The sequence below is a fragment of the Lissotriton vulgaris genome, chromosome 5, assembly GCF_964263255.1.
Source record: "Lissotriton vulgaris chromosome 5, aLisVul1.2, whole genome shotgun sequence".
Lineage (NCBI taxonomy): Eukaryota > Metazoa > Chordata > Amphibia > Caudata > Salamandridae > Lissotriton > Lissotriton vulgaris.
Genome location: NC_141693.1, coordinates 1,600,443,834 through 1,600,469,625, shown reverse-complemented (window position 1 = coordinate 1,600,469,625; position 25,792 = coordinate 1,600,443,834). Strand labels below are relative to the sequence as shown.

The 25,792-nt window shown below is 48.5% G+C and overlaps 1 protein-coding gene across 2 annotated transcripts in view; it reads left to right on the top strand.

Moving 5' to 3' along the window:
- TGM1 (transglutaminase 1) overlaps nucleotides 1–25,792 on the top strand; it is a 71,554-nt gene that overhangs the window by 8,815 nt on the left and 36,947 nt on the right. For both annotated transcript variants that reach the window (XR_015296046.1, XM_086923738.1), the window contains exons 2-6: nucleotides 12,886–13,173; nucleotides 13,788–13,979; nucleotides 19,356–19,607; nucleotides 20,734–20,852; nucleotides 20,934–21,041. Coding sequence is in view for 1 of the 2 variants with exons in the window: in XM_086923738.1 (XP_086779864.1) it covers nucleotides 12,891–13,173; nucleotides 13,788–13,979; nucleotides 19,356–19,607; nucleotides 20,734–20,852; nucleotides 20,934–21,041 (954 nt within the window). In the remaining variant the exon portion in view is untranslated. The remainder of the gene's footprint in view (nucleotides 1–12,885; nucleotides 13,174–13,787; nucleotides 13,980–19,355; nucleotides 19,608–20,733; nucleotides 20,853–20,933; nucleotides 21,042–25,792) is intronic.

The following is a 25,792-nucleotide window of genomic DNA, read 5'->3' as shown; positions in this document are numbered from 1 at the left end:
CCACCTTGAGTGTCAAAAATTTCAAGTCCACCGACTCCAAAGGTTCGAAAGGAGCCAACTGCAAGGAACGTAAAACCAAAGGAAGGTCCCAAGGAGGTGGACACATGATAGGACGGGGTCGTTGGAAAGAAAGAGACTTAAACAGTCTAGCAGCCAATGGAGAAATAGAAACCAAAGGGAGGACATGAAAAGCCCGAATGGCTGCCCATTGAGCACGCAGAGTCGAAATGGCCAAGCCCAACCCAAACCCATCATTCAGAAAATCCAGAATGCGAGCCGGATCCAAAGACTCCAACGACAGCCCCCGACCAACACACCAAGAAGCAAAATTATCCCAGTGCTTGGCGTAGGACTTAAGCGTAGAAGGCCGCCGGGACTGTTGAATGACCCCAGCCACAGTCACCGAACAACCCTCACGAATCAGAGAATCCCTCTCAAGAGCCAGGCCCGCAGACCCAGGGACCGGAACACAGGCAGTGGAAGAAGAGGACCCAGCAGAGGATAAGGAACGAACGGCAATGCCCACCCCGGAGATACAGCCAATTCCAATAGAAGGGGAAACCAAGGGCGACGGCTCCAACAAGGAGCAACCAGAAGCACAAAGGACCCCTCCCTCTTGATCTTCCGTAACACAGCAGGGATCAGGGGAACAGGGGGAAATGCATACAACAGACCCTTCGGCCAAAGGAACGAAAGTGCGTCCACTTTCCAGGCATCCCGGCAAGGCATAATCGTGCAAAAGCATCGGATCTGGGCATTGTCCTGGGAGGCAAACAGGTCCACAATCGGAAACCCAAACATCGTCTGCAACCTCCTGAACATCCATCGCGTGAGGGATAAGGACCCCATGGAAGGAAAAACCCGGCTCAGACAATCCGCCACAGAATTCTCTGCACCAGGCAGGTAAATCGCAGATAGGGACTCCAGATTCAACTCCGCCCAACAACAGATTTGGCGGCTGAGGCAACTAAGGGAGCGAACCTTGCACCCCCCTTGATGGTTCACATAAGACATGACAACCTGATTGTCCGTTCGGATCTGCACGTGGTGACCCCGAACAAGATCCGAGAAATCCAAGAGACCCAGAAGGACAGCCTTCAACTCCTTGTAGTTGGAGGAACATGACAACATCGACTGAGGCCAAACCCCCTGAGTCGACGAAACCCCCAGAGTAGCACCCCACCCCAGCAGGCTGGCATCGGTAGTGACCACTCGGGTGGGAACAATCAGAAAGGGACGGCCCTTGGACAGATTCCCGTCGACCAGCCACCAACTCAGGACCACCTGAACAGCTTCCGACATAGGAACCAGAACACCCATATCGAGGGAACAGGGGTCCCAATGCGACAAAATGTGGGACACAACCGGGTACATGTGTAGGCGAGCCCACGGCACCGTCAACAACGATGCATACATCAGACCCTGAACCCTCAACCACAGGCTCACAGGATGAGAATGCCCCACCAACAGGGCACGGACAGCAGACATTAGGGATAGAATTCTGGGAGGGGGCAGGAACACCATCCCCAACTGAGTCTTGAATAGAGCCCCAATGAAAGTCGATTCCTGCGCAGGAACCAGGGAGGACTTCGGTACATTCACGAGGAACCCATGATGCTCCAGGACATGGCACACCCTCTGGACATGTAACTCCGCCTTTGGGAGAGAAGAAGCAGAAATTAAAATGTCGTCCAGATACGGAAAAACACTAATGCCCTCCCCATGTAAATATCCAATAAGAGGAGCCAGAATCTTAGTAAAGATCCTGGGAGCAGAGCAGAGCCCAAAAGGCAATACCTGGAACTGGTAATGACGACCCATTACGCAAAACCGGAGAAACTTCTGAAGGTCCGGATGAACAGGAATATGCAGGTAAGCATCCCTCAAGTCTATTGACGCAAGGAAATCGCCCTGAAACACCAGAGGAAGAATCAACTGAAGTGAAACCATCTTGAACTTCTGGTGGGGGATGAAAGTGTTGACCCACTTCAGATCCATCACAGGCCGAAGATCCCCGGTGCGCTTGGACACCAGAAAAAGAATGGAATACACTCCTTTTCCCACTTGATCGCAGGGCACAGGAATCACCGCCTTTTTGACCACCATGGAATCGATGCCTTCCAAAAGCGCCAACTTTTTCACAGGATCTCTGGGACAAGGAGTGGCCTTGAAACAGTCTGGGGGCGTCTGGGCAAATCCAATGCGCAAACCCTCTGAAATCACTTGAAGCACCCATTGGTCTGACACAGTCTCCCGCCAAGAGTCCATGAAGCAAGACAGTCGACCCCCAACCGGACCTACACCAGGAGCGATCCAGTCAGGATTTGGAAGCAGGAGCGGAGGAGGCAGATGTACCGGAGAACCGGGATTTATCAAAGGAAGGAGCACCCCGGCCACGCCCCCTACTACGAAAGGGCTGACCCGCCCGACCCCTCTTAGAAGGACCAAAAGACCTCTGCGAACCAAAGGCCCGGAACCTGCCAGGACGTTCAGGAGCAAGCAGTTTACGATCCTCCGCCGTCTTCTTCACCATATCGTCAAGAGGCGAACCAAAAGGTTTAACCCCCGAAAAAGGGATCTTCATAAGCAAGTTTTTCTGCGCAGCATCAGCCTTCCATGAACGGAGCCATAACTGACGTCTTGCAGCCACAGAGGACCCGGCCGCTGAAGCAGCCGCCCCCAGTGAATCAAAGGACACATCCGAAAGCAGACAAACCTGCTGCTCCATCACCGCTAGGGTAGAAGAAACATCCTCACCCTGGTCCAACAACTCCGACAGAGATTGAAAATCCTTGAGCAACGACTGGATAGTGTAAGACGAATAGGCCGCAGCCCTGATAGAAAAATTTGCAGCTGCAAAAGTGTGTTTCACAGCACCATCCACCTTACGGTCAACAGGGTCAGCAGGGGAAGAATCCTCCGACACAACAGTCCCATGGGAAGACATGCTGGCCAACAAAGAGTCAACCTTCACAGAGGCAGGGTAATTCACAGGAAAATCCTGCAGAGGGTACCTTTTACTCAAAAAACGAGGAAATGAACCTTTGTCCACATCCTTCCACTCATTCTCCAGGACCTTCAAAACAGAAGAATGGAGAGGCAAAGAATCAGGCTCAGGACGATGATATTGCGAAAACAGATCGTCTTCCAGAGGCACCACAGAAGCAGGAAACACCAAGTTATCGCGAATGTGACCCAGCACCTCCTTCAGGTCGGCACCCTGCACAAAGCGACCTCTGACATCAACCTCCTCCTCATTCTCAGAATCAGCAGTAGCAGCAGCGCCATCAACCCTCGCCTTCTTTGCAGGAGGGACAGGCACCTGACCGCTCAAGGCAGCAGACACAGCAGAATTGATCATCTGCTGTAAAATTTCCATCGAAGGAATTTGCACCCCAGAACCAGAAGTCACGGCCAAAGAATCAGGAGCACCTTCAGAAGAAACATCCATGGCCTCGTGAACGAGTGTCAAAACAAACACAGGCAAAAGGCAGAACAGCCCGGTAAAATAAGGACCAGAGGTTGCTAAGTAACCCCACAAACCCCTCCTCGATGCATGCTCAAAGAATAAATGCAGTCGGAAAAGCCGCGCGCACACATAGGAAAAAAGCAGCCTCAGACTGGGAGTGTGCCGAGCCGAGCCCTGAATGCGCCCCAGAAGTAGCAGAGAGCGAAGAGGCAGCAAACCATGCCGTCCAACCGGCAGCAGGTAAGAAAATGCCCACGGAAGCCTCCGGCCCCCACAGACATCGCCCCCGGCCGCGCAACGTCCGCTCAGCAGGACGCGCGGCCGGGAAAAGGAAATTAACCAAACGGCAGACAGGACACAAGGCGTCCCGACCAGACAGTAGTCACACAGCCACCAATAAACGCCACGTACGTCCGCTAAGCAGGACACGAGGCACATAGGCAGAAGAAGGGGGAAAAAAACCAAAATATCAAACCAGATACACATGCAAATAAAAAATGAAAACACACCGCAAAAGTTAAACAAACACTACTTTCCCCCAACTAGATACCAACGGACTAAGGGAACCGCTAAAGCAGGAACCCAGCCCCACTCACCTGACCAGCAGGGAACACAGCACTCGGAGAAGTGCTGAAAAAAGAACAGGTCGTGTTGGTGCTTCTGTGTCCCTTTATGGGATTGGCTGGAGCCACTGGGGGCCATATTGGAGGAGGGAGAGGGAGACTAGAACGATGTTTTTGTACTTGGAGTTCTGTGTGGAGCCAGAGGCTCATGTGTGATTACTGTGGCGAGGAAGACTGGACGAGGAGGTAATGCAGAGTCAACGGATTCAAACTCACGACCAGACGTCTGCTGGGCCATCTAACGATTTTACAATGTATTACTCATGTCCCACAGCTTCCACGCAACCTTTCCTGATCTGGAATGCAATCTACGCGGATTCCCCAAGGAGCTCTTTGATAGGCTGCACAGACTAACGAATCAGGCTGCCACAAATGGAACCAAGTGACCCCACCCCAGCATCACAGCCACTGGCTCCCTGTGGAGCAGTGATGAAATGCAAGGCTCTCGCTTCATTCCCAAGCAAAGGTCACGGGTATGTGCAAAACTGACCCTTCTGCCAAGAGACATCTCGTCCACCAGCCAAGATGCATGGGCAGGCCCCGAGGCCTCGCACCTGCTGTATTCTAACTGCCCTCCATCTTTCTGGATGAACTACTCTGCTGTACTGCTAAATTTGCTTTAAAATACCTTAGGCCAACGACTATGCTGGTTTAAGCTGCTTGCTTATTAGGTGCAGTGTGCGTACAGCAATAGCGAATAGAAAGAAAGAAGAGTTCTCCCAGTAAGTTTTAGGTCCAGAGGGGGGAGACAAGAATGAACTAGGTATAAGGGGTACCTCTAATGAGACCTATTTGCTTTTGTCATAAGAATTTATCCCAAAAACATTTACATAAGAAAGGATGCTATAGACAGAAGCCAAGACTTATAAATATTACTAAAACATTATTTTATTTTCTTTTGTCTTTTTTGAATTTTGCTTTTTTAGATATTTATACAGGTCTCATTAGAGGTACCCCTTATACCCCGTACAGCAATAGCGACCCCTGGCTGCTCAGGCTGTCCAGGGCGTGGCTACCTTTCTGGAGTCTGATCTCTCTTTGAAGACCCGGGACTCCCAAGTCACACGCGCTTGCTTCAGCGGAAGGTACTTCATCGATCCACGGTAGTGCCGTAACCAATCATAGTTGGACTCTCGGTTCTGTTTATCTCGGTGGCTAGACACAGTCTTATAATATAATAACCAAAGGTATTAATAATATATGGGCTTCAGGAGGGGCAGTGCCTATCACAGGGGAGACGCGGCTGCCACAGGGGGTACCACCAGTAGTGTAGGACGGCACCAGATGGATCTCGGTGGCAAGAAGCGTTGCTGATGGGAGGGCGGGGTAAGTTGGTTGTCAGGCACGCTGCTTGTATTGTATTGTATTGTTATGAGCCTGTCGGAGGCGGAACTTCCACACGGATGAAGGGCTGTAGCTTGAAATAAAGCTATATAGTGTAATGTGGCTTCAGGGCACTTCTGGCTGTTAAAGGCCCTCTCCCTAATGTCCAGTAACGTGCTGGAGGTGAGGGCCTATAATGGGAGGAGGCCCTGTGAGCCAGTCCAGCCTGAAGCAAAAGAGCTGTACTGATAGTGGACCACTCCACCAAGGCGGGCGGACACTGGCTGGCATTTTGGGGCAGAAGGCAATACTATCCCTTATTGGCCCTCTGCCACTCCACTGTTTCCAATGGAGCCCAGCGTTCTCATTTTGCACTGCAGCATTACACCCTGCTGGCGGGGTTATACCAGCTGTAAAGGCCGTCTCTCCCAGGTATAGACCTAAAGCACAAGCAGGGCCTTCGACGAGGGCAAGAGCAAGAGCCTTTACCGATCGGCGCGCCCTGGCGGATAAGGGCTAAAATACTATTGGAACATCCCACCGCCTGAGGGCAGAACGTTTTAAACGGCACAGGCGGAAACAGAAGGAAAAAACAATAGAATGTTGGTGCATGGGGGGGGGGGGGGGCATATCCTCCGTTATTGGCCCGTTGCCTCTCCGCATACCATCGTCCTTATATAAAAGATTTGAAACGTGTATGTAAGTATAAGTATAACGCTATAAAGTGGTAATCAGATGAGTCACTTGACATTAACCTCCATCTCATTCGAAGCGCTTCCTTCACGAGCGTTGGAAACAAAGTTGCTCTGATACTTCCACGTTGTGGGCCTGACTCCCTCCCCTGCCCTGGCACCGACCACCCACCAAGGGTTAATTGTTGTACGGATCGAATCGACGCCGTGGTTTCCCGATCCGTGCTTTTACCCCGAGGTCGCCCGCATAACCCTGTCACACTTGCATGCTGCTGTCTGTCTGTCTCTTTTTCCCGTTTCCACACTCCATGTTGTCCTTCAATGACCTAGCCACGCGCCGGGCCTGGAAACGACCGGGGCCCCCCAGTTTAGTACGCTGACTTTCACCAGGGCCCACTAGCCTCTCGGGGGGGAAGGGCCCCGCATGCCGGGAACCCCCAAAATCCGAGGAGGCACATCTGAGACACACTGCACCCAGAAGGCTAGTGGGCAGGCTCCCTGTCCCTAAATGTCCTCTCTTAGGCTTTGCTGAAGTGTCAGAAAGTGAAATGCAGACACCAGCTCTGAAGAGGGGTGCACGTGAAGGTGGGGCCTAGCTGCAAGTCTGCAGGCGGCTATCTTTGTGGGACGTGGTCGAGAGGCGCTATGTGGAGAGCCCTGTGCTCCTTACATACTGTATGGCTGTGGCCTTTAACCGCAGATAAGGTAATCGAAAAAGTCCAAAGTGTAAGGCGGTTAGAGAAAAGCTACTATTGAATGATTGTGTTTGAAAGGTGCCTTCCAGTTTTGGAATATCATCCGTGATCTTAAACAGGCAACACTCATGTATTTTAGTCCACGCAGAAGTTTGCTTTCCTTTGGCTCGCAACATCATCCCCCAACCCCCCGCCCTTGAACTGGATCTACGTAGTACATTCCGGTCCTTTGCGTACAGATTCATCTCCGTTCAGTGTGCGCGCTCCGGAGGGCAGCTCTGGGCATGCACGGCCCCGCCCCCCTGCCACTCCCCAACACTCACCTCCGGCGCTCCCTGTGAGCAGACCAGGGTACCGCAGGGTCAAGTTTGGGGCACGCCGGGGCGCGGGAGTAATTGTGCACTCTCGAGGGTGCACTCTTATCCATCACTTCCCGGGCACTCGTGCGCCTGTGTGCACCCTTGTGATTGGCGGGCTGGTACCACCATTGTAAGTACTAGAAAACCATACCACTGGCCCCGGAGCAGCTCTCAGTGTTAGCAGATTATACGGTCTGGAGACGATCTCACCTACGTCACACCGCCTAGGGCGACCTCTGGCAGGATTCAACCTACCACAGCTGATGGAAGAAATATACCAGCTTCGCCAGAAGGATTATGTGGGTTAGAGAAAGTATTGGCACGATTATGTCGTCTAGCCCGCCTGTTGGCAGGATTACACCCTCTAGCGCGCCTGTTGGCAGGATTACACCCTCTAGCGTGGCGGTTGGCAGGATTACACCCTCTAGCGCGGCTGTTGGCAGGGTTACACCCTCTAGCGCGGCTGTTGGTAAGATTACACCCTCTAGCGCGCCTGTTGGCAGGGTTACATCCTCTAGCACAGTTGTTGGCATGATTACATCCTCTAGCGCACCTGTTGGAAGGATTACACCCTCTAGCGCGGCTGTTGGCAGGGTTACATCCTCTAGCACAGCTGTTGGCATGATTACATCCTCTAGCGTGGCTGTTGGCAGGATTACACCCTCTAGCACATCTGTTGGCATGATTACACCCTCTAGCGCGGCTGTTGGTAAGATTACACCCTCTAGCGCTGCTGTTGGCAGGGTTACATCCTCTAGCACGCCTGTTGGCAGGGCTACATCCTCTAGCACAGCTGTTGGCATGATTACATCATCTAGCGCGCCTGTTGGCAGGATTACACCCTCTAGCGCGCCTGTTGGCAGGATTAAATCCTCTATCGCGCCTGTTGGCAGGATTACATCCTCTAGCGCGCCTGTTGGCAGGATTACGCCCTCTAGCGCAGCTGTTGGTAAGATTACATCCTCTCGCGCGGCTGTTGGTAGGATTACGCCGTCTAGAACATGCGTTGACAGGATTATGCAGTTTTGGGCGGCTGTTGGTAGGAGGATCACTCCGTTTTGAGTGCTTGTTGGCGGAATTACATCATCTAGAGCAGCTCTAGTTGGCAGGATTACGTCGTCAAGAGAATCTGATGGCAGGATTATGCCATCCGCAGTGCCTGTTAGCAGAACAACACAACCAGTTGTAGGATTCCATTGCCTAAAATTTGTGAATATAAACCCACAGGTGCGGAATCCATCCCAGATTTCCTGGATGTCCACATAAAATATATTTGCATTAATTACTGTAAAAGAAGCCCAGTTATATTGCCCAGTCGGTGGTGGAGCTGAGGATCAGGCCTCCAGCTCTGCCGGACACACATTGAGCAGCCCTGGTCCAGGATAGCTCTACCGGATCACTGAGGTCCTGTTGCCAGGGCCTCTGTGCACTGAACATCAGGGTCCTCTTCCTTATGCGGGTAAAAGACTCACTGGGTTTGGGGACCCCTAGCGTTGCCTGGCGTTTTCTTGCTCTACAGCCTCTTGTCTTTCCTTCCCCTTGTCTGGGGGTCATTGATGGTAGGTCCTCAGTGGACCTTAGATTACCCTTTACAGCTCCAGCGTTACTGCTGGCACCTGACGGGTTAACAATTGTCTCTGCAAAGAGTTGTCGTGCTGTTCCTACCGAAAGAAAGATTGGTATAGTCAGTGATGTAGGTGGATTATGGAAGGGTGGTCAGAAGTTCACCCTGGGAATCCATTTTGTTGGATTTAATGCTCTCACACACCCTTTCAGGTGTCATGCTTCATCATTTGGGCCTGCTCCTCGTTGGGTCGGCGGTGCAATACCCAACGGGCGACACCTCAAAGAGGGGCTCTTTAGCGGAGATCTTTTTCCAACTGCTGTATAGATGAAGTGTGGGTATGGGACCAGATACCGGTGGTAGACGTGGATATGGTGGGTTAAAATAAAGCCAGTGGTGCCAAGAGTACTTTATTCAGAAGGGCCACTGCTTTGGTTAAAAACGATTAACCTGGAGGAGAGTGGTGGAAAGTAATGTTTCCAACTCTGGTCCAAGGGTTATAATAGTCAGGTCAACATGTTTCTCGCTACAGAGAGTATATCTAGCGATTCTTCAGGACCAAGATTGACTAGTTTAGCAGGTATCTAAATGTGAAAAGAACTGTCTACACTCATTTATATAGGATGTGGTGTATGTATGCTCCTATGGCTACGACAATTGTGTATTTGGAGGGATAACACTATTATATTACCCTTCTTCAAGTTGCGATTGTCAATACCTAGCGTTAAAAACAATCAGACAACGACAGTGTCCAGCGGGTAAAGCTTCAGGGAGATCTTCCACCATAAGGTTGGTATTGTCCTGAGCTGCGTTTCTAGCACCTACCCATCGCCGCTGGAACAGGGTTAACAATTGTGCCTGCTGGTTGATCAGGGAAGGTCTGTGGATTTATCTTCCATGCATGCTGGGATATTCAATCTCCAAATAATATTCAAATGGAAGCGGGAACGTGTGCGACCTGAACGCAGACAGTAAGTCGGCCCTGATGAAGTCCCTATAAGCCTAAGGGATGAAACACGTTGGATGGGTCTATGAGAAAGTGTCTGGAAAATGAAATAATAAAGGATTATGAAAATGATACAAGTATTTGGAGATTGATTGAAGGAGAGGAAAGAGAAAGAAAGACTTTACATAAAAGCACTTGGATCAAAAGTGATTGCAGCTGGCAATATTATAAGCCTGGAAGGATTCGTTTTCTTGATTGTGCTATTAATTAAAGGATACGGTGTTGCCCTCCTATTGAATAACATTTGAAAAATTAACTTAGCTGCTCAACTATATTAATTTATTACAGTTACATTCTGATGGCATAAATCTGACGTAAATCGCTTTGCTTAACATTACATTCCTACTGTTCATAGTGAATTGAAAAATAAGTAAAAGGAGCAGCATGCAGGTAAGGGCCTGGTGTCATTCCTGTCTCAATTTGCCTGCCGCAGAGGTAGAGTGAAAAGAGACAAAGGCTGACGCAAGTGCCTGCTCTGGTATGTCATATGGTAATAATATACAATAGAACGAATCTATAAGGTCAATCCTTAGGTAGTGGCAGTAGGGCGTGTTCATCTGTAGGACTCAGGAAATAATCATTAAAATCAAAGACGGCTTAGTACTCTGTACAGCATAAGAATGACTAGCGCTTGTCGCTACCATAAAAGAATTATGGTGTCAGTTACATTATTTATTGTCTCTCTTTGTGTATTTTATGGCACCTGTTGAGTTGTTTATTGTGTATTTTGGGTTTTCAAGGGTATATGTTGACTTAGCCATGAGTTCCTGTAGTGCTTTATAATATGTTTAGAGTAGTTGTTCATGTCTCTTGAATTCTTAATGTTACTGGTTCCTTTTGAGTTATGGATGAAGCTTGCTGGTTTTCACTGATGCGCGTATTGGTTGGTGGTGGATTAGTGGTGCTGCCTGTTGCTTTACTGAATATTTATGTTGAGTTATTTACTGGCTATTTATGGTGCATATTGGCTTACCATTGGTATGAGTTGGCTTACCCATGGTTGGCTGTTGGTGTATGAACGGTATGTATGTATTGTGACTTTAGAGAGTGTTAATGTCTGTTGGAGTAGTAATATGACAAGTTCCCTTTGACTTATGGATGATGCTTGTTGGGTTATTGATAGGTGGTGCTGGATTAGTGATGTTGCCTCTTGCATTATTATTGGTGTTTGTTGAGTTATCAGTGCTATCGCTTGGATTACACAGGGTATTTATAGTGCAGGTTGCATTATTATTGGTATGTGTTGGTTTATCCATGGTTGGCTGTTGGTGTATGTAGGTTATATATGAATTGTGGCTTTAGAGATTGTGTATCTGTTGGAGTAGTAATGTGACAAGTTCCTGTTGGCTTATCGATGATACTTGTTGGGTTATTGATAGGTTGGGGAGCTAGTGACATGAACCCACGGCACGCGTTGCTCCCTCACAGTGAACTTGGTTCTAGGTGGACACGTTGTATCTCAATCCATATAATATGCTAGGTTGCTTTTTACTCATTCTGCAAATATTCATTATTTTTTATTCTGTGGCCCCTTTTGAGGTCTTATTACACGTGCTTCTTCAGACTTTTTTGGGAATATGTTTTCTAGCAACTATGAGGGCTGTTGTCAACTTCGGGGTGACACCAGGGCTCCGCGGTCTGAGGAGGCACATTCGACATTGAAGTTGCTGGCCGCGTCATTCCTGTGACTTTTGTGATAATGCTGTCGGCCTCTTTCCAAAACGCTTGCACAAGGGGCCTGGGTATAAAAAGAGACCCCTTTGTCGCCACATTGTTTGCAGCGATGATCTGAGACAATATCATAAGCCCAAGATGTACAGTCGAGCAGTGGATGTGAGACCTTTACTGCCTCCTCGACCCCTAAGGACGGGTGCCCTGCTCAGACTGAGGTGGTCTTCCATAGTGCACCACCTAGGGCTTTTTTCACCACCTAGGCCAGTTTCACTTTTAATGGTGTGTGTCTGCATGCTAGATGGTGTTAGTCGTTGATGACTTCTATAAGTGAAACTTTCAAACATTCACCGACAGCTACTCCAAGGGTGTGAGCTTGCAAATAATTATACCCTCCCACATGATTGTTTCCGAGTTTTAAGAGTCATCATGTTTTGTACGTCATCCTCTATATGATAAACATGATACTTCTTTAAGTTGCTTGGCTGGTATTGTAACTGTTAAGACGAAACCAGTTCCCTAGGTTGACTGTCTTTGATTTATGTGAGTTTCCCATCTCTACTGCCAGCTGGGTCCCTGTTACATGGTGATGACCTCAGTGGTTTATGGAGGGTGTCTGTTGTGTTACTAATGCGAATGTGTTGCAGTATTGATGGCCTGCCGGTTTATGGATGCTTTCTGTTGGGAAGTGTTTGAGGCTTCATTGGTTATGGATGGGGCCTTTTGGGTTATTGTTGCTTTTCTGAAATATTGTGTCTGTTGAGTTTTTATGGGTACTGTGTGTTATGGATGGTGTTGGTTGATTGTTTTCAGCACCTCTTTAGTTATGAACGGTACTTTTTGGATTGTTGGTGACCTCCTTGAGAGGTGGATGCTGTCTGCTGGGTTGTGGTTCTTGCATTGTGGGTTGTGGCTTCGATATAATGGGTTACTGATGACCTCTATAGGTTATGAATGGTGCCTGTTTAGCTGTAGTAGGTGTTTCATGGGCTACAGATGCGGCCTGTTGGCCTATTGATTGCCACTATGGTGTACAGATGCTGTCTGTTGAGTTGTGCTTGTTGCCTCATGGGTTACAGTTAGGGTCTGCTGGGTTATTGATGACTCCTTTGGGTTGTGGATGTCGCCTGTTGGTTGTGGTTAGCGCCATGTGTGTGAAGAATGGTGCTCGTTGGATAGTTGATGACCCTGTTGGATCATGAAAGCTGTCTATTAAGTTGTGGTTGGCGCATTTTGGGGTATGGGTGGTGCTTGTTAAGTAGCTGATTACCACATTGGGTTGTGGGAGCTGTCTGTAAGGTTCTGGTCTGCCCCCCTTTGGTCATGGAAGGTGTCTATCATGTTGTGATTATAACTTTAATGATGATTGATGGTCCTTGATGATCTATCGAGGTTGCACCTATAGTGTGTTTGCAGATATTGTTTGTGTGTTGGATTACACATTGTACATGCAGCTCTAAGCCATATCCAATGTGTTTTACAGATACAATGCCTGAAGCTGAGAGAGCGGACCCAGGCAGGTGGCCGCCCGCCGTCGCTGCAAGCACGCCCCACCGGCCCAGCCGAGTGACTGCCATCGAGGCACCGGTGGAGAGGAAGAAGTCCTTCTTCGAGCGCTGTTGCGGCTGTTGCAGCAAACAGACTGAGGACGACTATTCTAGCCCGTACAGAGGGCACAGGGACGGGAGGGACACAAATGGCCGAGACGGGCACGGAGGCGTGGATGCAGACGGTATACCTTTGGACGAGCTGCCGACCAGGGAGACGAATGGTGAGCGACACTCACGCACGTGGCGGCGCGTGCTCTTGTGAAGAGTGGCGGCTGGCCCCACGCACACGTATGCGCACAGCGGGGCCATCCATTCAGCAGGGCGCTGAATGGAGTCTGAGGGAACTCCTCTAAGGTGGGCGTTTCCCTCTTGGGAGGGGAGTTTATATCTAGTTTTACCTGATGAGGGGAGGGAGAGAGAACCCCCCGCAGGGACAGAGCGCGCTTCTATTGGCACTAGACAGGCTGGCTGCTCACCAACTTGGGGTGGCACCTGCTTAGAATCACACTGGCACAGACCCCTTCCAGGAGGGCCGGGGCACAGCTTTTTCCACAGAATGGAGATAGCCCCCCTTTGATGAGGGTTAGGGTACAACCTATGCCTATCCTTCAGTGGGCGAGAGAGCACTGCCGCCACGGGGCCAGGGCGCACAGTCATCCTTAGATGTCAGACAGGGAACCTTCCATGTGCCAGAGCGTACATTTTACTCAGATGTGTGTGTGTGTGTGTGAGGGTGGGGGTAGGGGGGGCAGGGATCTTTGGTGTGGAGTAGAGCTCTTCTTTGCCCCAGCTCGCCCTGCCCATCTTTGACTGCCTCCATGTTTTCCCTCCTCAGATGAGATGCTCGTGGTGACCGGCGTGGACCTGATGAAGGACAGGAGCGGCAAGAACCGCTGCGACCACCACACCAACGAGTACGAGTGCGACGACCTGATTGTGCGGCGCGGACAGCCCTTCCAGATCTGCCTGCAGCTCAGGCGGCCCTTCAACGCCGAGTGCGACCAGATCTCCCTGCAGTTCCAGATCGGTGAGTGTGGCTGTGCAGGCAAACCCGGGCCCCGGGCGGCACGACGAAATCAGCGCCCCGAGCGCCTACACTGACCTGTGCACTGAAACCAAAGGCCCTGCGCTGAGCGCTAGACTGAAGCCGCGGAGCGCCTCGCCAGACCCTACAGTTTTACCAGAAATCCCACACTGCCCACTAAACTAAAACCGGAGCTCCTATTCACTGCACTGAAACCAGATCTCAGACACTGACTTATGCTCCTGCACTGATACTAGCTTTTTACACTACACTGACACAGACGCCTGAGCTCCTACATCAACTCCTACACCGCAGCCTGATCCCCGACTCCTCCAATGAAACCAGAGCTCACTCGCTCAAACCAGCACTTATCAAAACAAGAGGGCCAACGCTGAAACTATTACTAAAAGCGCCGCTTCTATACCGACTGTCCCATCTCCCTCACAGACAGCACATCCGCTACAGCTTCCTCACAGCCGACACTATCACACCACTCCAAATCATCAAATAAACTTTATTTCGGTTTTTGTTCAAAACCATAAAAGTGCATATACAGTAATACTCACAATTCATAATACTTTTGTTAAAATCACATATCATGATAAAGTACAAAAGGTGCAAGGGTATAGTTTTTTTCATTACATAAAAGCCAGGAGATTGGAAAAATTCATTACATGAGGGCCACTACAGATCCATACATTTTCTATATTTAACAGTTAATTTTAAAAATTCAGTCACTTGGAGAATACTATCATTGTGCAAAAGTTGTAAATACATCAAGGCTGGTCTGATCTGAGTAAAATTAAGCTTTCTTAAAAGAAACAACCAGATAGCGTATTCATAAAAAACTACATAAAAATATAAAATGCAGCATATTCTGCGGAGACTTTCCGTCGCAGCCGCAGGGAGCTGCAGTCTTATTAAAATTAGCAGTTTTTGGCCTAACAAGCAGGTGATGAAAAAGATTCAACCTGAACCTGGTTAATAAAAACTTTTCATGGGAAGACAGGGAACCCAATAGATACGGCTCAGTAGTTACACACGTTTTCAACATAACATATTTTCTAACATTCGGCTTCTGGAGTTCCATGCCTTCCCTCTGTGTCTTCCTGACCATGAGGAAGGCCCGTTTAGTTACCTCCCGGTCCCCCTTGACAATCTGACTGGGATTTTTAAACAAATCGAGGCGCCCTAGTCTAGAGAAACTGGATTTCAGATATTTTATCCATGGGATTGCCAGTGCATTGTTCTGAGACAAGCAGTCCCTCACTATCAGGTGTGTCAATGGGATATCAGGGTTCAGCCACAGTTTTATCCAGCAAATCAGTGGGCGTAGCGCAAAGATATCACATATTTATTGTATCCCCAATTCTTCGTGCACTGCAAGGTTGGATGTGCCAGAGGGAACGCACAAAAGACGCTTCATAAAGGAGTTTTCAGTGATCTGGAACTGCTTGCCAGCGACATACCCCCATATTTCGCTACCATAAACGGCCGTTGCCACTGATTTAGCATTATAAAGTTGCAGCATGGCGCCAGAAGGTTTTTTCCCCAATTTCGAGGCAAAATTAAAAATAGAGGCATTCACCCGGACCAGTTCTCCTTTCTTTTTAAGTAGATGCGGGCCCCAATTTAATTTAGTATCAAAAAGGACCCCAAGATAGGAGAATGTTTTTGATATCGGGATTACCGCTTCATCTATTTTGAATAGAAAATTTCTTTTGGGTTGTTGACCTACTTGCATGATAAATGATTTAGAATTATTAATCATTAGGTCTCTATCTGTCATGAAGGACTTAAAAGCATTTAAAAGAGCTTGGCGGCCCCTTTCAGTCCTAGATATTTAAACTGCATCATCTGCATATAAAAGAACTGGAATACCCCTCCGACCGACTCTAGGGCAGTCAGCCGGCACCTCCTGTAGAACGGTATCCAGATCAATAATATAAAAGTTAAAAAGAAAGGGAGCCAAAATACATCCTTGACGGACACCCTTTCTTATATCAAAATTGTTTGTGACACTCAGGTCTTGCGAGTATCTTACATTAGCTTTGGTATCAGAAACCAGAGCTCACTCGCTCAAACCAGCACTCATCAAAACCAGAGGGCCAACGCTGAAACTATTAATACAAGCACCGCTTCTACACCCACTGTCCCATCTCCCTCACAGACAGCACATCCGCTACAGCTTCCTCACAGCCGACACTATCACACCACTCCTTCACACCTGCTGCTCTCCCTGCAGATCCCTCACAACCAACACTATCACACCACCCCTTCACACCTGCTGCTCTCCCTGCAGCTCCCTCGCAGCCGACACTATCATACCACTCTTCCACACCTGCTGCACTCCCTGCAGCTCCCTCACAGCCGACACTATCACACCACTCCTCCACACCTGCTGCACTCCCTGCAGCTCACTCACAGCCAGCGCTCCATAACCTTCGCTGCAGATTCCTCACAGACGGAACTCCCTACTGCTCCCTGCGCGGGCAGCACTATTCCACCACTGCTGCCGCTCTCTCACAGCTGGACTCCTTCCCTGTAGCGCCCCCCAGAGCTCCCTCACTGCTGGCGCTCCCTCACTGTCCTTTACAGCTCTAGTCCCTCCTACTCCACAGCTGTCACCCCAACCCCTTCACACGGTACCGCCGCAGTGTCTATCCCTTGTTATCCCCTGCCCCTAGACAACCTTCGGGCCCAGACCGACACCTCCCTATCAGCCCTTCACCATCCCTTCCAGTCCTGGGGTCATGGTAGCCGGCGGACCTTTCCCACTTCCTGGGGTCCTGCCGAGCCTCGCAGACTTTCCTAGGCTGCGTTTTGCCCTCTTTGGGCTGCCTCTGCAGTGTGCGGCCCCCTCCAGTTACCGTGGTCCAGCCGCGCCCCTCTGTGCCTCGCTTGTCGGCCTAGGCCTGTAGTTGAGGCTTGGCTGGGCCTACCTCCCTCCAGGACTGGTAATTAGCGCCCGGACTAATGTCTGTCAGCCCCAACAGACTGTACTGTCAGACGTGTGCCTGTGGAAGGCTGGGGGGCTTGAGGCAGAGTCAGTCATACATCAGGTACAAATAGGCTTACAAGAGTAACTCTTGAACAGCCAGTCTCAGAATGTGGTAAAACAACCCGCCCATATCACTGACGCTACTCCAGCCCTAACGTCCACGCCCTACCACCTGTTTGCATAATTTCTATGACTCTGCCCTGCGCAACAGTCCTATCAGAGACACTGCCCCTTGTTATAGTCACAAGTTGTTCTTTTTTATTTAAGGACAACCTGTCAGTCCGCGCGCCTGCCCTCGTGCGCTATTGTTATTTGATATGTCACTCATCCTGGAGTTCTCGTTCAAACGCTGCTGCTCTGCAGGTTTGGCAGTTATGGCGGGAATACCAGGATGAGTGGTCGTGGGTTGTGCTACATATCACCTATGTAACCAATAAAGGTTTTCAAACTAAACCTTCCTTCAAGGACCATCATTTCCACACAAGAACCTTCTTTTAACCACATGGCTGCTAGGCGTTTTCCCGTCCTGTGCTGCAAATTGTTGTTTTACTTTATTTCATGACGAGCTGGCCTTGTCATCAGCGCACGGCAGGTAAGCGCCATGACGAGCCCAGCTCGTCATTAGCTTCGAAGGGGTTAACACGCCTACAAGACTGACTGTCCCAACAGCCTAACTAAGGCGAGTCTGTAAACATCTGTTATTCAGCGCCAAGATGCCCCGTCAGGGGTGAACGTGCTCTACAAATACACGTTATGTTTATGTATGTGCCTGACCATGCCCGGGCCTAGGTACCTTACTGTTAAATAGTGAAGTACGGAAGCCTCTTTGGTGACCAGGGCCTTGTGAAGCTGTGGGGGCTCCGGCCGTACATTGGGGAGGGCCCGGAGGGGGAGACACAGCAGGGTAAAGCCTCGGTGCAGACTGGGCCCTGGCGTGAGATGACGGAGTTCCTGATAGGCCTGGGAGTGGCGGGTGATATGCGGAGTCGCTCGAGGGCGGGCGGGGGACACCGCTTCTGAGGTGAGGTTGGTAGGGAATGGAACATGGACAGCCTCGGGGCACCATCGAGGGTGAGTCTGGGGACACGCCCCGGGAGACAGAGGCACGGGAGAGCGCGGCTCTGCGAAGGTATCCGGCTCAATGCACGTCCCTGGGTGACATGGTGACGTCAGACAGACGGCGCGCGGCAGAGCCTTCCTGTTCCGCAGCGTGATGACGGCTCTGCGCTGACATTCTGCTTGAGACTGAGGCACGTTCGCCGACTGTAGTAGTAGTAATAATAAATGACTGGTTGTGACCTGAGACGAGCCCTTCACCTGTGTGTCAGTCTAACCCCAACTCTGCCTCAACCTCGTATGACCTCTCTGGCTCTGCCGCACTGACAGCTGGATAATCCCAGCTGACTGGCTGACTGTGACCCCAGACGAATCACATTCTCCTCATATGCGTCAGTTCAGTCATGGCTCTGCCAAACTGTGTGGACTCGGGCGAGTCCCTGCAGATGCCAGCGCTTCAGTGCCTCCAGTTTACCCAGCTTCCGTTTGTAATCTAAGCAAGACCCCCTCCACTCCCTGTGCATAAGTCTAATACTAGCTCTGCCTCTGACTCTCGGCCTGACCTTAGGCAAACACCACAATGTCCCCCATAAGTAGTGTGGCTCACTGGTTAGAGGCGGCAGACCCGAGAGCAGAGGACGGCCCGGGACCAGGGTTCGATTCCCGGCGCGGCAGGTTTCTGGACCAGGGTCAGCGGACTCGATAATTCTCTCGCCTCGGTGCCCACTCTGATCAGCGATCACACTCGGCAACTCTGGGCATTAGCTTGCCTCATCTTCACTAACCGCCGGGGATGCCTGGTTTCACCCTGGAGATACCCATTAAGGGACCATCTCTCAGGGAAGCCAGGAAGGGTTTCGCAGCGGTCGAAGCGCCTTGGGACCCTCCGGGTAAGTAGTGCGCTATATAAATGCCTATACATTTACATAAATCTCGAAAAACATCCATACCCCTGACTACATGAATTAAACTGGTCTGCGTTCGTCAAATGGCCCAGAGCAGATTTTACAGCGCTGAGTCTGAGTCGTGTCCATTCACCTCCCCTTGCCCTGGTCTAACCTGAGCCATGCCTCTGACTGTGCGTGGCCATGGCGTGTCTTTTCATCTCTCGGGCCTCACTTTAACCCGAGCTCTGCCTCACCATGTGATCGTAGGCGAGTCTTTTTAGGCACCCTTACCCAGTCTAGCCTGAGCCCTGCCCCGGAATGTTGGTAAGACCGGGCGAGTTCCTTCACCTTACCATGCTTCTCTAACTCGAGCTCTTACTGTGTGTGTGATCCTGGGCGAGTCCCTCCAATAACTATTGTTTTCTCTCCTTGCAGGAAACTCTCCTCAGGTGTCCAAGGGCACGATGGTCTTGGTGCCGCAGGTTTCCGAGTTCGACAACGGCCAGTGGGGGTCACAGGTGTGTGAGGCGACCGGGAACCAGGTCACCCTGTGGGTGAATACTTCAGCCCAGGCGCCTATCGGCAGGTGGCAGATGCTGGTGAAAACGCAGTCACGTGGCGGCAGCTACGTCATGGAAAGGGACCCCAAACACGCTGTCTACATCCTCTACAACCCATGGTGTCAATGTAAGTACCTCATCGCTGCCTCGTTTCCTCACATGCACCCCCATGTACACTACTTTCAACGCCACCTATTATCTCACAACCATCTGCGTCACCGCTGGACCCTTGAGTCCAGCATCTTCATCAGTGCCCAATCCTGAGTAAGTATTCACAGTAACCTTTTGTTATTCCCTCTTTCTCTCATAACCTTCATCATTAAAATCCAGAGTACCTAATCGTTGTCTCCTTTCTTTACCACTTTTACCCTGAAATCCTTCTTCCAGATCCAGTTCTTCCAGTTCTAAAACTTTTAGAAAAGGCCTGTGATCTGTTCCCAAAATCATATCAAAACCCTATATGTACATTCTAAAATACCCATGACCCCTCGAAGCAGATTACGCCTCCTTCTCGATCACAGAATAATTCCTTTCAGAACTTCACTTTGACAGAGAGGCAATAGTCACTGGCTTGTCTTCAGTGCCATGAATCTGGGAGAGTTTAGCACCCAGACCAATCGCACTCGCATCTCCAGTCACCATCGTTTTCCATCTGACATTAAGGGACAACAGAATGCCTGCATTTCCAACTACTGCATTAATTTTGTAAACGCTTCTGGTTGTACATCCTTCCACGGAAACAACATTCCCTTCCTAAGCAGTAAAGGTACATTTTTAGTTCTAGCAGCAAAATCTGCTACAACTTTACAATAGCATTTAATTGACCCCATGTAAGAATGGAGCTGCTCTTTATCTCCTGGAATGGCATCATTGACATTTGCATTCACAGGATCAGTTTTAGGATTCAAAAGTCATCATCAGGGTTATGCCTAAGCCTTTTGCTGCCCTGGACAAAATCATCGCAAAATTGTAGCGAACATGCTCTAGTATTCCTGATTTAAGGATGATTTATTCTGGCATTAATCTTGTGATGGTGCTCACAGGCCAGCAGATGTGAGCAACTGCCGGTCCAGAATACATGCAGAAGGATAACCATAGAACCTAAAATGTAGGGGAGTTCTACAGTGACATTCCATGCTTAATTGAAGATATACCATGCTGCTATGATAAAGATACGTGAACCGGTGATCATTGACAAGGGCTATGCAGATGCATAAGCTAGCCTCTTATCCCCACTCTTTTTTTCTCCGCAGTGGATACCGTCTTTATGAGCGACGAGTCCTGGAAGCGAGAGTATGTTCTGTGTGAGATTGGACGTATATACTACGGGACTGAGCAGCAGATTGGCGAGCGCTCATGGAATTTTGGGCAGGTAAGTTACTGAGGGATTAAGGGTCTCGAACAAGGTGCTGGAGATCATTGCAGATATTAACAGCCCACTCTTTCTCCTCAGTTTAATAAAGGGGTGCTCGACGCATGCTTATACCTGCTAGACCGGGCTGGCATGCCCTACCCAGGACGAGGCGACCCTATCAACGTCACCCGGGTGGTGTCTGCTCTGGTAAGCACCTCAAAGAGCTGCAATAATGTATATCATACGATATGATAAATATATATAGATATATTCATTTTTATTAATAAATGGATATTCATTCAACTACACTATCTAAACGTTTAAAATAATAGTTAATATTAGTCAGATCAAGTTAGTTTTAATCATACAGTTCATGTGCTCATAACAGTCTTGTCAAAGCTATTCCTGAAGTTACAGACCTTGATTCCAGTTGTTTTATTTGAAATCAGTATTAGTTTAACAGCACTGTTAAGGTGTTATTCCAAATATCGGTGCTTTTCAGTTGACCTGCCCAAATAATGTGCCCATGATGTTGGCTACCAGTACATCAACAATGTAAAACAGGAGCATTAATTGACCTGTAACTGTAGATTGGGTATCAACCATTGGAAACTGCTGCACCAACTGCCAGTCTGCTGAGACGTGGGCTTCAGTAGACCGAGGGATGTGTCAGATATCCAGCTCTCATGGCAGAGTTCTTGCATCTGGCGTGACGCTGCTATGGGAACCAAAATTACTTGGGGAGATCATTGACTGCCTGTCTACGATGACATCAGTCATTTTGGGTATGTCCCTCCAAATGTGTTTGTTGGGATTGGTGAAAGACATACATCCAAATGTACGGAAGTTTGTTGACATCTGATCCTCATGACTAAGAAGCAGGTGGTGATGCGCTGGGGTTGAGATAGGCTCCATACGCAGAAGCAATGGCCAAAAGATGTAACTTTCTGTAATGAACAGCTTTACATGTACGTCGATGAATTACCCGAAGCAACTAGACCCAGAGATATATGGGGGCCAATTGAAAGAATAACCTGTGAAAAGATGACATTAAAAGTATGGCTGCTACGTAAATAGACACAAAATGCATGGGTGGTGTGTACATCAAGTATTTCTGAGTTAAGGTGCATGATTGTAGCAGTCACTATATGTGATTGTGATTGAGGTCCTTTGCACGGAGTTAGTTTCCCTCAGACTTCTCCTCACAGCCGAACTACGGAGCTTGAGAACTGGTGTTCATTTGTCTGCAGCCAGACATATGCTGCTGATAGGTATTGTATTTTTTGATTGATGTACCTTGTATTTTGTTAAAAAACTCGTATATTACCAAAGTGAGCAGATGTGGTGTTAAAATAGTAAATCTTTACTTCCCTTTTAAATACAATATGTTGGTAGCCAATATCATAGATACAATATTTTGGCTGATTTAAATTAATATCACAAATGAAATCCCCATATTGTAACACAGCACGCCATTCGAATCAGAAATAACTAAGGGTGCCATATAGCAAAAAAACTGAAGGACATAACGATTTTTAGACATTTATATAGCATATCAGAATGAGTAACCTTTATTCGCCTGAGCCTGTCTGACAAAATCTGAATGGTTCAAAGGTCAATACCAACCGAAACCACAGTCGAATCTGTAGATGTCGCCTACAGAGCTTTATGTTATTTGAAATAATAATATAACCTAGGAAGTCAGAGGTTAACAGTGTTCTTTAAAAAGTACCTTTTCCAGGTCGTGCAACTGCATTATCAGTGACACACACATAGTGGTAATACAAACGTTAAACTGCTTCTAAGTGACAATCCCCTTTCTGAACACCCTAGGGTCTTGGCCTGTGGCATGGCTGCCAATCTCCACCCAGCAGAACATACGTGCCACCCTGTTGCTGTGACCGATCATTCCTGATTAGTGATTTTAGTCCATGGTGGCTTTGCAGAATGGTGCAAGAACCTGTGTCAGAGAGTAATACCAGACAGAAATTAATCATAACTAACCCTGATCACCCTCCGAAGGCAAAGCTAAGCCTCTAAGGCATCGAGTGGTAATTTGTTACATAGAATCCATGCCACTGACTCCAAACAATGGGGGGACTGTATTCCTTTACAGGTAGGTGACCACACCGATGCCCACAGGAGATGTGAAAATCCCAAGGCCCGAGATACTGGCACCCTCTATAGAAAAGGACACAGAATTGTCCTGAGACAATCGCCTCTTGCATTTGAGGAAACGATTCTCAGGCTGTATTTAGTATACAAAACATGATTGCATTAAAACATTTTGATTATCATCACACGTTGTACATACTTTTTACATCTAAGCTGACTACGGCTTCAAACCCCAGCCCAATCTGTCGTCACTACAACCCCCAGATACCTGGAATGCCTCACTCGTGTTAAAGTGCTCCACTTAGGCGCCAAGAATATTGCTAGCAGCCTTACAAAAACATGACTTGAGTCTTTTTAATTTAAATTGACGGCCACAGAATTCCGCTCCCTGTTATCGAACACGATATGTAATATTCAAAATGGTCTCCTTTTCACTCCCTTTTAACAGCTAGATTCTGGGAGGTACTTTTCCTGCAAAAGTCTCTGCTCTTCCTTGACTAGTGAGTCTTCTTTTGTGAAGTACATCGTGTTTTGTTAATCATTTGTGAGCAGTCTCTCATTTGTGTTTAGTGATGGCTCAGTGTTTCTCCATCTGCGGGTGTAGTTATGTATGCCTTTAGTAAAGGTGCATGTGTTTGCTTGTCTTTGGTAAAGGTGCACATGTTTGCTTGTCTTCGATCAAGGTGCACGTGTTTGCTTGTCTTCGGTAAAAGTGCATGTGTTTGCTTGTCTTTGGTAAAGGCGCATGCGTTTGCTTGTCTTTGGTCAAGGTGCATGCGTTTGCTTGTCTTTGGTCAAAGTGCACGTGTTTGCTTGTCTTTGGTAAAGGTGCAAGTGTTTGCTTGTCTTCAGTAAAGGTGCAAGTGTTTGCTTGTCTTCATTAAAGGTGCATGGGTTTGCTTGTCTTCGGTAAAGGTGCACATGTTTGCTTGACTTTGGTAAAGGTGCACGTGTTTGCTGGTCTTTGGTAAAGGTGCACATGTTTGCTGGTCTTTGGTAAAGGTGTACATGTTTGCTTGACTTTGGTAAAGGTGCACGTGTTTGCTGGCTGGTCTTTGGTAAAGGTGCATGTGTTTGCTTGTCTTTAGCAAAGGTGCAAGTGTTTGCTGGTCTTTGGTAAAGGTGCATGTGTTTGCTAGTCTTTAGCAAAGGTGCAAGTGTTTGCTGGTCTTTGGTAAAGGTGCATGTGTTTGCTTGTCTTTAGCAAAGGTGCATGTGTTTGCTTGTCTTTTGTAAATGTGCATGTGTTTGTTTCTCTTTAGTGAAGGAGCATGTGTTTGCTTGTCTTCGGTTAAGGTGCATGCGTTTGCTGGTCTTTGGTAAAGGTGCATGTGTTTGCTTGTCTTCTGTAAATGTGCATGTGTTTGCTTGTCTTTAGTGAATGTGCATGTGTTTGCTTGTCTTTTGTAAATGTGCAAGTGTTTGTTTCTCTTTAGTGAAGGAGCATGTGTTTGCTTGTCTTCGGTTAAGGTGCATGCGTTTGCTGGTCTTTGGTAAAGGTGCACGTGTTTGCTGATCTTCGGTAAAGGTGCATGTGTTTGCTTGTCTTCGGTAAAGGTGCATGTGTTTGCTTGTCTTAGGTAAAGCTGCACGTGTTTGCTTGTCTTTGGTAAAGGTGCGTGTTTTGCATGTTTTGTGGGGTGGCTGTTTTGCATGTCTTTCGTAAGGTGTAATAGTATCTGTCGAGAGGTGGCTTTGTTTTCACGTCTTTTATAACGTGAATGAATGCTGCACGTCTTTCTTGAGGTGTATATGTTATTCCTTCTTTCGTGAGGTGGCTGCGTTTTCACGTCTTTCGAAAAGTGCATGAATGCTACACCTGCACGTCTTTCTTGAGGTGTATATGCTATTCCTTCTTTCGTGAAGTGGCTGCGTTTTCACGTCTTTCGTAACGTGCATGAATGCTGCACGTCTTTCTTGAGGTGTGTGTGTTATTCCTTCTTTCATGAGGTGGCTGCATTTTCACGTCTTTCGTAACGTGCATTAAAGCTGCACGTCTTTTTTTTAGGTGTATGTATGTGTTATTCCTTCTTTCGTGAGGTGGCTGCGTTTTCAAGTCTTTCGTAACGTGCACGAAAACTGCACGTCTTTCGTGAGGTGTATGTGTTATTCATTCTTACGTGAGGTGGCTGCGTTTTCAGGTCTTTCCTGCGGAAGCTGTGATTCGCAGGTTCTGGCACGTGGTTAACACATTTTTCAGGAAGTGCCACCTGTTTCTCCACAAGAGTAAACATTGACAGCCTGCCTGCTCCGCATGGCGTGTGTGACAGACACTTTCTTTCTACGCTCCGTGTTTACACAGGTTTATAGCGAGTTGCCAGTGGGCCCTACAGACTGCAAGAGGAACCTACTCTCTCTCCCTCGCGTCTCTCTTGTGACATGCGGGGGTCTGGTGCCCCTGTTCCCAATGCTCAAGCATTTCTAGCTTTCTAGTAGTTTCAGGAACCTTCATTTGTAATGCCTATGGTATTTCAGGCTGCTGTAGTGTCTTGGCCCTCAGAGGTAAAGACAATCAGAATCAGGTTCTGACCCCATGCTGGTCTCTCGGACCCCCCGTTTTAATGACATAGGGGTTCAGCCTCTGGCAGGTGTCTGGCGATCTCACTTTTAATTACAGTGGTGTTCTGGCTATTGTCTGCTGACTGACACACAAGATGATGGACGGAATGTTGCACATTGGGAAAACATTCACCCCCACTCACAGATCTGGGTTTAATCCATTGTTATTTTGCTCACCACGCCACCCCAGTTCAGACATGGCCATATGCAAATCAGTCTTGACCCTGTGCCTCATGGGAACAGTCCAGCCCGAACTGCCAAGCCATGTCCAAAATCAAGCATCT